The sequence below is a fragment of the Rhizopus delemar genome, genomic scaffold, assembly GCF_000149305.1.
Source record: "Rhizopus delemar RA 99-880 supercont3.1 genomic scaffold, whole genome shotgun sequence".
Taxonomy (NCBI): Eukaryota; Fungi; Mucoromycota; class Mucoromycetes; order Mucorales; family Rhizopodaceae; genus Rhizopus; species Rhizopus delemar.
Genome location: NW_027137827.1, coordinates 1,497,150 through 1,509,707, shown reverse-complemented (window position 1 = coordinate 1,509,707; position 12,558 = coordinate 1,497,150). Strand labels below are relative to the sequence as shown.

General features: G+C 39.6%; 5 protein-coding genes across 5 annotated transcripts; 1 reads left to right on the top strand and 4 right to left on the bottom strand.

Moving 5' to 3' along the window:
• Positions 1-781: 781 nt before the first annotated feature.
• RO3G_00600 (uncharacterized protein) lies at positions 782-1,970 on the top strand (the record flags this gene model as incomplete). The annotated part of the gene is made up of 4 exons (XM_067655191.1): positions 782-1,111; positions 1,184-1,342; positions 1,515-1,688; positions 1,746-1,970. The coding sequence occupies 4 exons, from the start codon at positions 782-784 to the stop codon at positions 1,968-1,970; spliced, it is 888 nt and encodes a 295-aa protein (XP_067511292.1).
• Positions 1,971-3,145: 1,175 nt separating this feature from the next.
• Positions 3,146-5,881, bottom strand: RO3G_00599 (uncharacterized protein; the record flags this gene model as incomplete). The annotated part of the gene is made up of 6 exons (XM_067655190.1): positions 3,146-3,675; positions 3,766-3,890; positions 4,040-4,200; positions 4,368-5,099; positions 5,139-5,640; positions 5,688-5,881. The coding sequence occupies 6 exons, from the start codon at positions 5,879-5,881 to the stop codon at positions 3,146-3,148; spliced, it is 2,244 nt and encodes a 747-aa protein (XP_067511291.1).
• Positions 5,882-6,696: 815 nt separating this feature from the next.
• On the bottom strand, positions 6,697-7,296 carry RO3G_00598 (uncharacterized protein; the record flags this gene model as incomplete). Its single annotated transcript, XM_067655189.1, has 2 exons — positions 6,697-7,081; positions 7,286-7,296. The coding sequence occupies 2 exons, from the start codon at positions 7,294-7,296 to the stop codon at positions 6,697-6,699; spliced, it is 396 nt and encodes a 131-aa protein (XP_067511290.1).
• Positions 7,297-7,930: 634 nt separating this feature from the next.
• Positions 7,931-8,746, bottom strand: RO3G_00597 (uncharacterized protein; the record flags this gene model as incomplete). The annotated part of the gene is made up of 1 exon (XM_067655188.1): positions 7,931-8,746. One exon carries the CDS (start codon positions 8,744-8,746, stop codon positions 7,931-7,933), a length of 816 nt encoding a protein of 271 aa, XP_067511289.1.
• Positions 8,747-9,914: 1,168 nt separating this feature from the next.
• Positions 9,915-12,148, bottom strand: RO3G_00596 (uncharacterized protein; the record flags this gene model as incomplete). Its single annotated transcript, XM_067655187.1, has 3 exons — positions 9,915-9,983; positions 10,175-10,728; positions 10,840-12,148. 3 exons carry the CDS (start codon positions 12,146-12,148, stop codon positions 9,915-9,917), a joined length of 1,932 nt encoding a protein of 643 aa, XP_067511288.1.
• Positions 12,149-12,558: the final 410 nt, after the last annotated feature.

The window sequence follows — 12,558 nt, the reverse complement described above, 5'->3', positions numbered from 1 at the left end:
ATTTTAATATTTAAATAAAAAAACATTCTAACGGGCTTTCACAGATCTTTACAGATTTTAAAGAGTAATATCATTTTTTGACACGTCAATAAGATACAGTCTTATCGTTCTGGACTAAATCTTTACAAATGAGTTTCTAAGAATAGATCCTGATAATTATCACTGCCCTGAACAGCCAAGTTTCACTTTCATCTCAACAATTGATTATTAACATCAGTTTATAGAATCTTTCTTATGTCAAACCATATCAGTCGTAACTATCTTTTGCTATCTAATCTCGGGTCTTGCTCAAACTAATACAAATAGCCTTAAAATCTTTCTTCAATAAAAGAATTCGAATTTAGAACTATTGTTCGGTCTCGTCAATTCTTCTTTTCCCTTATTTTTGATACTTAAAACACTTCAAGATGGTTTTTCTTGGTGAATAAAGAGAGATCTGGTCATTTATGCTATTTTAGTAACTCCTTTCAGTTGAAAAAAGTTAATTTAAACTCTTATTTTATACTTTTCAGCCTTATTCGATAATAGCAAAAAAAAAAAAAAAAGCTATCCATTATCTATTAAAGACAAGTTTTTTTTTAATGTAGTTTAACTATTAAAACATTCAGAGAAGTTATTAATAAACAGTTGAAATTCTTTTTTAACTTAAATGTAACACCTTCAACTCCAAAGGTTTTTGCTTTTTTTGTAAAATAGATGAAAGTACCACTTTATTTTCATATTCATCTTCAGTTTATTTTGTACTCTTGTTTTTTCTTCATTTTATAATTTGTTTTAAAAAATGTCTCGTCGTGCTGCCGGTCCTATCAACGATTCTAGCAATGCTCGCAAAAAGGCAAGGGTTTCTTTGAGCATTGCTGGGTCATCATGCACTGTTGCTCCTCCTCTCTCTTCTCCTGCTCTTGTTCCTGTTTCCAGTAACTTTGCAACCCCCCGCCTGGAGAGCTCTGTTGATACTGAAGTCATCGAAGCATCCTCTGATTTCACACCAGAGATCGTGGCTACTCAGATACAGCAATTGTCACAATTACTGCAGCAACAGCAACAGCAACAGCAGCAGCAGCAGCGAGATTCAGAAGCTGAGGTCGACCATACCAAGAAAGAATGCAGTGTAAGTCTAGAACAGATTTATCAAATTAGCAATTGTAATTTAACAACTATATTTTATACCTGTGTCATATAGAGCTATTTAGCAGAATACTACCGTGATTACGTTGTTGGTCGCAGAAGCGAATTTGACTTGGACGTGACCTTCGCCCACAAAAACAACAGAAAGGTCAAGGCCCTCTTGTGTGAGGAAGTCAGGAAGCATCGTCGTTTTGATTTGCTCACCACTTCGCAAGTAAACACCATAATCAGGAGCAAGTATTCCTATTTGATGAGCAAGGCCAAGGGGAAGACAGTTGTTTCACCAAAAACAACCTGTCGTAGCCGTGTAAATACGGTGAGTATTTAATATTTAGAAGATTATATTATAAAATATGGAAAATGCTTACATTAACACCTTATGATAGAAACTCTCTAACAGGAGATCTGTTTACATGGCTAACCCTTCAGCGTTCGACGCCCGTTTCCCGTTCGCTGGCAAAATTCTGACAGTTGACTGGACATCAGATGAAGAAAATGGGCCAGAGGACGAAAACGGTCGTACGTTCGTGGTCAAAAGGCCATCATTTAGAAGCAACGAAGTAAGTAAAATGTTATTGACAAATTTCATTTGCTAATATATCTTAATTAATCTACAGGTGGTGCAATTCCACGAAGAGTTGCAAAAAAGATACAAGGAGTCGATGAAGAAAAAGGGGGCTCCACCAACTATTAAAAGAATAATAGAAAATGTTGAGGTGGAGTTCCCCAACAAACTCGACGATGCCGATTTTCCTTCCTGGGCTTTTTCTTCTCCTGCTCTTGGTTTCCCAACCTCTGTTTCCGCTTCTTCCTCCTTTGCTGCTGCAAATCCAATGCAGTAGGCATTCTCCTTTTTTTTTGTTTCTTGGTTTATTGTCTCTTCACAAATTGAATAAAAAATTTTTTTAAAAAAGTCCCTTGGATGATTCTTCATTAAAATAGATAATGTAATAACTGTAATAATAAATGTGTGTTTGAACGATTTGGTATAATTGTTACATATAAATTCGTCTTGGCAGAGTGAGAGTGAGAATATGATTATCAACATATGGGCATATAGCAACAGGGTTGAAAATTCTATAAATCGGAAGTATGTTGTTGCTTGAGACTGGATCAAATTGGTTCTTCCACTCTTGGATGCCAGTATCATCGAAGATGGGAAAATGTTGAGCCGCATGGCTGTACCAATTGACGAATGCAAAATAATGAGTTGAGTTATTAAATGAATGTGAAAAAAAAAAATATTTGGCCAATTCGTAGTTGATTATTTACAATGGCTTAAGTATAAGTTGATGATGAATGATTGTCTGATTGTTGGTAGCGTTATCCGCAAGTTAATTTTTTCTTAATGATTGTATAGTTGTATTGATCGTATTGGGCATAGGTATTTCATAAGTATCCATATAGTAACTTTGTAGAAGTTCATAGTGCTCAATGCATAAAGCTTGATGTTTGATGTTGATTTTCAAATGAAGGGATTTTGGTGGCAGAGACTCACTACCAGTAATTGTCAAGTTAAATAGACTTGGTCCGTCTATGAACTGAGGGTAATCAAATGGCGTTAAACCACTCTCGTCATTCGTAACCTGGCCTATTTTCCTTATAAAGTTGATCAGTAGGAGCATGCCTTGATCGCTGGTGTTAATGAATGTAGGTAATGAATGGATGATATCTTGTGTATGGATGGTTTGAGTAAGCATAGTTTTTTTTTTTTTTTTTTTTTTTTTTTTTTTTTTTTTTTTTTTTTTGGAAGAGGATTTTATTCTAGGGCCGCCTCCAGACGAGCACTGTTACAAAAAAGAAAATTACAACAATAAAACAACTATTAATATAATAAAATTTAATATTTTTACATTTCTTGACGATGTAAATTTTCATTGGGGATCCGTCTAAGTAGCGCTGGGGCTCTTGCTGTTACTTCATTTGGCCAGAAAGGGGTGTCTTCAAAAATATATTTCCAGTGTAGCCTCCATAAGCTCAAGACTCCACAAGCAATTACGTGAAAGGTGTCAATTTTTCAATGCGATAGTGTCTTGACTGTTGTTTGAAATGGTCGATTTATTTGATCAAATGATAATATCGACGGGTGTTCAAGAAATCGTTGTGCCAATGTGTCCCATATAGGCCGTTTAACTGGGCAGGACCACAAAAAGTGTTCATCTGTTTCAATTGCGCCACACATCATGCATCCTTCATCGATGATATATCTAGGCATGATTCTCTGCAGACGAGAGCGAGTAGGAAGCTTTGAATGATAGAGTCGCCATAGAATAGTACGTGCTGGATGAGGAATTGAGACGTGCCAGAATTTGTTCCAGGAAGATCTGCTGGCTCTAGGATACGTGGGTGGAAGCCTATCTAAAGGGAGCATGTCAAGATTTCGGAACCACTTAGTGGACAAATCCTCAACTGGAGTGCTATCTGGTAGAGGCGAGCTGAATAGAGAGTCAAACTGAGGTGCAGGATGTTGAAAGCCAAAAGAGGATATAAATCCCCCAATAGCATAGTTGGGAGAACTTTTAAGAGGGAGAACAAAATCCTCTTCAGCTATTTGGCTTGTGCGCACAAGATCGAGATATTTTATAACCCTGTTTCTTTGTTGACTGGACGGGAAAGATCCTCTGGGAGTAAGCTTACCATCGATTACATTGAATCCATATACATCTTTAACCAATAATGATTTCCAGTACGGACTTTGATAAGTATGTTCATTTGTAAGCAAAGCTGGGCATACTCTGCATAAAGGTAATTCCTCTGCTGTACTAGTATTCAGATCAGTCCAGCTTATTTTATAATATATATGATCTAGAGTACGAAACATGGACTGAAAGCAACCAATTTTTTTACTGTCAGTACTACGCTTTTCTGAAAAAAGTAAAGGCAGAATCGCTGAAGGCGAGGAGGTCAGTACACAGATATAGTATCGCATAAGAGCTGTAGCAAATGATTCCTGAGTCGAAGCCAGGTGCGTCGATTGGAGCACCGGGATAAGCCATCGCAACTGAAGGGCTGAGTGCTGCATAGCGGGGTCTCCGGCAGTCTTGAAACTTCACTGATGGAAAGTTTTTGCATCTGAGAAACTTAATAATAATAGAGCGTATTCGTTGGAAGAAGCTTTGGGGAGGACATAGTATCCTTATGCTGTGCCATATACGACTGAGCAAGAGTGAATTTGCAACCACGCTACGTCCTTGTATGGAGAGTCCTCGTTGAGCTAGGATATCAGCATGACGTTTAACTTTTGTAATAATGCTGTCAAGATAGTTGGGCATTTGCTGTGTACTGCTTGTAAGCGGATATCCCAAATAGATGGCAGCAGTAGGATCCTTGTTGTCATGCCATTGAAGAATACGGTTTGCATTAAGCATGGTACGCCATTCTAGTTGTTCTTCACCTGAAAGAGAAACAGCCAGTGTCTTATGACGATTGAGTTTGGCATTGGAGGCTCTCCCGTATAAAGACACTAATTGTAATAGGACTTGTAATTCTGTTGGACCCTTGAGAAATACAAGGACATCGTTTGCATAAGCCAAAGCTTTGACTGGAGGCGACGACCTTGCCAAGTTGCTTAATCCGAGTTGAATTGACCTAGGGAAAGTAAAGCCCGAAATTAAAGAGGAGGACCAAATAGACCGCAAAAAAGGCTCGATTGCAAGATTGAAAAGCAGAGGGGAGAGAGGATCTCCTTGTCGAAGTCCTCTTGCTTGCTGGATCGAAGTTGTAAGAAATCCATTGACGTTAATACAGAGTGAGGTACCAAAAAATAGGGATAAAATACTTGTAACCAAAGTCGGTGGAAATCCAAACCGTTCTAAGCAGGCCTTCAAGTATTGAGGATGGACGCGGTCATATGCCTTTTCTTGATCCAAGAGGAGGGCTATTCCGGGTAGTTTAAAGCGTTCTGCGATGTTCATAATTAATCGCGTAGTAGCACCATTATCGGCTATGAATCGTTCAGGCATAAAACCAGTCTGATGTATATCGATTAGAGACAGTAACACCTCATTTACCCTTGCTACCAACAATCTAGTAAAGATATTGACATCGGTACATATTAATGATATAGGTCTCCAATTTTTAAGTTGACTTTGTTCTCCTTTTTTAGGTAACAGTACAACCACTGATTGTTGCCATGTGTTGGGAAAATTACTTTCCCTTAGCGCTATATTGAGTACATTTGCAAATAAATTTCTACAAAATGGGTGTTGAAGCAGTATTTGAAGTATCTCATATGGTATGCTATCCACTCCCGGGCTACTGTTTCTAGGAGCTTTGGAGACGCATGCTAGGGTTTCTTCTTCAGTCCATGAGGATGTTAGCGCATTGTTAACATCTTCATTAAAGCAGTTAGACGGAGGAATATGATTCAGAATCTCTTCCATTGCTTCTATCTGAATGGGCTCGGTTGAGTAAAGCTTTTCATAAAACTGTTTGGCGCAGTCATTGAGCTGTTGTGGGGATCTGACTAACTGACCATCTGAAGACTGAAGTTCATGAATAGCTTGTTTTTGTCTACGAGATTTGATCGTTCTCCATGTTCTCTCCATCTTGAACCTGACCTGAGGGCTAAAGTAGAGGCTGTTGATTCATATATTTGGTCTAATTGTGACTCTACATGTTTTAAAGCATCAGCAGCATGGTCAATGTGCTGTTGTCGAAGGACTAATCTTCTTCGTCGCTGTAAATAATCTTGTTTGCGATTCCTTTTGGCGTGTAATTTGTGCGTGAAGTTTTGAACAAAACCTTTAAGCATAACTTTGAATTGATCCCATTGGGATATGTCGGGCAGCTGCATCACAAAAGGAAGTGAGCTCTAACCGGGAGCTTTTATCATTTACTAACAGAGGATTGCATCGACATATCCCAGGACCAGTGCGTTGTTCGCCCAGTGTAACTGTCATCGAAACTGCAGAATGATCACAAATTGGAACATATTGTATTTTGGGTTGTGATATACAATGTTTGAGATCATTAGTAACAAGCAAAAAGTCAATTGTGGAGATGTTACGAAAGGTAGGTATACCCCGGTAATCCGAATTAACATATATGGGGTCATGCCAATATTGTTGTATCCAACGATGCCATTAAAGAGCACGATTACTCCTGGTTGGCCTATGTAAATTATGATTGAAATCACCCATAAGAATGCACCTATCCTCTGGTGACTGATTATATTGAAAAAGGATGTTACTATCGTCCAAGAAATTAAATCGTGCAGTGCTGGTGGCAGGAGCATACACCACATAAATGGTGATAGGCTCAAAAAGACTGGAATTGTGAGTGATCTTGGTTGCCATTATTCTGCCATCAGTAGACGACCAGAGGGGAGTGAGCGATATCGATGAATTGAAAGTAACTAATTCGCAATGAGGGGTCCAGTTGCTGGATGTGACTTGTAAAGATAGATTGAAACTGTTTTGTAATTGCTCTGTCGAAGCGTGTGTTTCTTGTAGAGCAAGTATGTCGTAAGGTAGTGATCGAAAAATTCTTGAAAATGATCGTCCTGAATGTGTCAATATTTTTTTGAGACCTCGGCAATTAAGCGAGGCTAATGAAATATGAGCAATATTACTCATACTCATTGTGACGAGTTGATACCGCTGTCATGATCATCAGATGACGATCGGACATCAGACTTATATTTCTGATTCTCCAATGTAGGTGCTGCGATTTCCCAGCCTCATTTTGTAAATCATTTACTTCTTGACTATCAATAGACATATTGTCTGTTGCACTTTCATCTTGGCTCTCATCGCTATCTTTCTCCGATTCATTCAATGGTACATAATCGCTGTCACCAGAATCTTCTGAATCACTCTCGATATTTGTTTCAACTGGATGTGTTATAGGCACAGTGAGAGTGGACACTCCTTCCTTGGAGACTACATGATCTTTCTGTGCATTCGTTAACGCGTCAATAGCAACACATGGATCTTCTTGTGATACGATATCACTTCAGAGCTCTTGTGGTCAGAGTGGATGGATATTTCAACGTTTGAAACATTTGATGAAACTGCGGCTGTAGCAATTCTTGATCTTTTGGTTCCTACTGGCGGTGAACCCGTCTTGGGACAATTGTTAAGGATACATAAGATTATAGTCACTTTATTTTAGTAAAAGGAATCTCATATGATCCTAAATAATATGTTGACATAACTTTGGAATCATTTATAACATTATTCCCAGCACAGATCAATAAAAGACCTTGATTAGATTTTTATATTAAGCTTTATTCATATTAACTTCACACAGTCAAATGTATGGCGTGGTTGTAATATAGTTTATTGATGATATGAGCATGTTGAATAAGGAATGACGATTACTTATCGGATCATCATTAATCATGGAAACATTTGTCCTAACTGAGATATTATTATTAGCCATAATATCCAATCACGGAACTAGAGGATTTTATATTCATCCGTACCGTCTCCTAAATAGTCCTACATCCAGAGTTATCTGAAACCATCCCAATAGCATAATTGACAATACAAGCTAGGAACAGGCTAAACTAATAATTAGAAATAGTAATCATCTATTCTGTCGAATTGATCATAAATCTGTCCTAATTCTTTATCCGTATCATGTCTATAAATACTCTCACTTTTTACATGTAGAATTTATCATATTCAATCTTAGTTATCTTAACTTAATAAAGAGATACCAAGTTCTAACAGTATTTCTTTATCTTTGTTGTTATACTACTTTTACCTAAAACCCCCTATCCTAAACAACAATCACGAACAAAATGTTCAAAACTTCCACAAGCATAACAGCTTTTTGCTTTCTGCTTTTGCAGACGTTAGCAAGAGCTCTTGGTATGTCCAGGTTTATGACAATAAAAACAGTGTTTTTCCATGCCTCTCCATGTTGCAAGAATAATTCGACGTTGGAAAAGTGGGATTTCATGGGTCAAGGGTTGATAAACTTGTCCTTGATCATTGGTGGTGCCAAGCATGGCGTAATCTTTGCCAAAGAACAAATTGGTTTTAGGATCAAGGTAAAGCCCAACATGTAAGACTTTACCATACTTTTTAAATGCTTCTTGCAATAACGGACTTAATTCGGATGGTCTCAAAATAGGTAATTTATCCAAAGCAGCACGGTAAACACTGCTTTCAGCAGATAGTGTTGGTGTACCATGAATGGTATGGGAACTGATTTGAATTCCTACAGAGCATGCTTTATCTCTAGCTTCTTCAGAATCAAAAGCTACAACTGTCCCTCTGACTGATCCTTGATAAGTATCAACTCCTCCTATAGCCTCCGGATATTGGGAGGACAAGGATTGAAGAAAAGCTTCAATTGACAAGTTTAACGACTGAATGTCGAACACTGCACTATTCTTTTCAGACGATTGGATCCATAACTTCTCGTTCCGTCTTTGTCGACTTGCTGCTTTAGCATCTTTGTCCTCAAACGCTATAACAGCTTGGTTTCTTGTGTTCATTGAGTAAGCTCTCAAGGTTTGCCACATTGCTGCAGGTGAAGGAGCTGTTGATGGTTTGGAGGAGTCTCCATTTTGCTGATTGTCCCCATTATGGGGAGTTTCTTGATTGGTTGGATCTTTGTGTAACATATGAATGTGCGAAAGAACCTCGAGTAAGCATAGTGACATACAATACTAACGGTGCCAAATGGCGGTATTGCAAATTATATTTTTTTTTTTTGTGTATGAGGATTTTATTGGAGTGCCGCCTTTAGACGTACACTGTAAGAAAACAGTTAAATATATAGAAGTGTGAAGTTAATGTGACATCTGATTAATGTCTTTAATTTTTTCCTGATACAGACTTTCTTGATGTATTCTGCGAAGGAGTATAGTTGCTCTAGCAGCTGCCTCATTTGGCCAGAAGGGCGAGCCATCAAAAACATGTTTCCAATGATTTCTCCATAAGCACAGTACACCGTAGGCAACTACTTGGAAAGAATCAAGTTGCCATTGCGCACGCACTGTGGCTGAGATTGGATTTGGTCAAGAGATGTCGTCAAAAGTCAGACGTGAATTCTGGTCAAAGAAACGAGTTAAAAGTGTATCCCACATAGGCTGTTTAAATGGACAAGACCATAGGAAATGTTAATCAGATTCGATTGCGCCACAGAGCATACACAGTTCATCAGTAATAATATTAGGCATGAGTTTGTGCAGTCGGGAACGTGTTGGCAGCTTGGAATGGTAGAGACGCCAAAGAATGGTTCGTGCTGGGTGAGGAATTGAGGCGTGCCAGAACTGTGTCCAGGATGACTTGCTGGCTCGAGGATAGTGTGAAGGTAGACTAGTTAGCGGAAGCTTGTCAATATGCCGGAACCATTTTGTTGATAAATTTTCTATAGGTGTGCCATCTGGTGGGGGCGTGCTAACGAGAGAATGGAATTCCGGCTCAGGACGAGGGCATCCCATGGAGGATATAAAAAGTCCAAGTGAGAGATCAGAGGTGCTTCTGAGTGCTGTAAAAAAATTTTCTTCTTTAATGTGACCTAGTGAGAGGAGGTCAAAGTATGCCTCGGATCGATTACGTTGCTTTCTCGACAGAAAAGAGGTGATTGGTGTAAGCCTTCCATCCACTGTGCTGAATCTATATAGGTTTTTAACCAAATTTGATTTCCAATTATTGTAAGTATGGTCAGGATCGTTGGTAAGCAGGAGCGGGCATATTCTGCTCAAAGGGATCTCTGCAGCTGAGCCAGCGTTTAGTGCCGTCCAATTAATCTCAAAATCCATTTGGTCAATAGTTTTGAATAGAGAGTTAAAACAGCCAATTTTATGAAGATCGGTTGTGCGTCGCTCAGGAAATAGTAACGGTAAAACTGGTGATGGCGCAGACGACAAGGCACACAGTGTGTATTTCATGAGGCTGGTAGCAAATGAATCTGGATTGGTTGCTTGGTCGGGTGGGAGGAGAAGTGGAATAAGCCATCGTAATTGCAAGGCAGAATGTTGTTTCGATGGGTCCAATATAGCGATACCGCCCTCGTCACGTGGACGCTGGCAGTCTTGGAATTTCACAAACGGAAAGTTCTTCTGTTTCAAAAATGATATAATTACCGTACGTAGCCGCTGGAAGAAGCTTTGAGGAGGTGACAAAACCCTTATATTATGCCAAACACGGCTGAGGAGGAGTGAATTGGCAATCATGCTGCGACCAAGTATGGACAAACGTCGTTGTGAGAGGATAGTAGCATGTTTCTCGAGTTTCACAATAAGGCTGTCTAAATAACTAGACATTTGTTGGGCACTACTTGTGAGAGGATAACCAAGATAAATGGCAGCCGAAGATGCACGCTTGTCGTGCCACTGAGTGATTCCATTAGCAGAAAGCGTTTGCCTCCAATCATGGCGATCTTCCCCTGAAAGAGAGACAGCCAAAGTCTTGCCACGGTTCAAACGAGCGTTGGAAGCTTTACCGTATAGAGAAACTAAATAAAGTAGTGTTTGCAATTCTGTAGGTCGTGTGAGAAAAACCAGAACATCGTCTGCATAGGCAAGTGCTTTCAATGGTGGCGATGATCTTGGCAGAGAAGCAAAATTAGGCTGCTGCGGTCGAGGAAGTGTAAATCCCGAGATAAGTGGAGACGACCATATAGCACGTAGCAATGGTTCTATTGCCAAATTGAAAAGAAGAGGAGAGAGGGGATCTCCTTGACGTAAGCCTCTAGCCTGCGAAATCGGTGCCGTGAGAAAGCCATTGACGTTTATACAAAGAGTTGTACCAAAAAACAGGGAGATAATGCTGGCAACCAACGATTGTGGAAAGCCAAATTTATCTAAACATGCTTGTAAATACTGAGGATGTACACGGTCATAAGCTTTCTCTTGGTCTAAAAGTAAAGCGATACCAGGTAGTTTCATTCTTTGAGCAACATCCATTACTAGTCGAGTGGTAACCCCATTGTCTGCTATGAAACGATTAGACATAAATCCCGTCTGGTGTATGTCGATCAGGTGAGGCAGAACTTCATTGACTCTTGTTGCTAGCAATCTAGTATAGATTTTTGCACCAGCGCATATCAAAGAGATGGGCCTCCAGTTTTTTAATTGGCTTCGATCTCCTTTTTTTGGCAAGAGGGTTACAATTGATTGTTGCCAAGTGGCGGGAAATTTGCTGTGTTGAAGAGCGTTGTTGAGTACTTTCGTGAAAAGACGGATACAAAAAGGGTGCTTCAATAGAAGTTGTAGCAATTCATAGGGGATACCGTCCACGCCCGGGTTGCTGTGCGATGGTGCTTTAGAAGCGCACGCAAGTACCTCTTCTTCGGTCCATTCAGTTGTCAACGCATTATTTGTAGCTGTATCAAAGCAAGTGGAGGTAGGAATCTGTGTTAAAAGTTCCTCTAACGCGTCATACTCAATTGGGTCAGGAGAATATAGTTGCTCGTAAAATTGTTTGGCGCAATCGTTGAGCTGGTTTGGAGAGCGAACCAAGTATCCCTCTAAAGAAAGAAGTTCGTGGATAGCCTGTTTCTGAGTTCTGGTCCTGATAGTCTTATAGAAGTATGAATTGGAGCGTTCACCGTGTTCTCGCCAACGTAAACCAGACCTTAGGGCAAGGGTATTTGCTGAAAATTCGGCTATTTGGTCGAGTTGGGCTTCAATATGACTTAACGCTTCTGCAGCATGTTCGTGCTGGTGATGTCTGATGAGTTTGTGTCGCTGTCGTTGCAGGTAAACTTCTTTTCGACGATGTTTGGCATGTAGTTTATGAAAAAAGGCTTGAATGAAACCTTTTAGAACAATCTTGAAGTGGTCCCATTGGGAAGGAGCATCAAGATCTGGAATGTATCGTGAAGCAGCATCACAGAACGACTTTAACTCTTTTCTAAAACTCAAGTCTTGCACAAGGTAAGGATTGCACCGCCATATACCTGGACCAGACCGTTGAGTTCCAAAAAGGAGATTGATAGAGATAGCTGAGTGATCACAGCGTGGGACATATTGGACAGCAGGTCGAGAGACATCATATTTGAGATCATTAGTAACTAGCAAAAAATCAATGGTAGAAATATTACGGAATGTAGGCATGTTACGATATTCTTGAACGGAATGAATAGGATCATGCCAGAAACGATGAATCCAGTGTTGCCATTCTACAGCACGATCAGTTCTGATGGGTTTGTGTATATTGTGATTAAAGTCGCCTATAAGAATGCAGCATTCTTCTGGTGCCCTATGAAACTGAAATAACCTGTTGGAGTCACATAAGAAATTAAGACGTGCTGCACTAGTGGCAGGAACATATATAACATATATAGTAAGTGGTTCAAATAAGTTGGAGTCGTGAGTAACTGTAGTTGCCAAAATTCGTCCGTCGATAGAGGACCATAGTGGAAGGAGTGACAGGGAAGGGTTGAAGGAAATAAGACCACAATGATGGGTCCAGTTGCTAGCTGAAGCTTGTAATATCATATCAAAACTGTTTTGTAGTTGTTCGG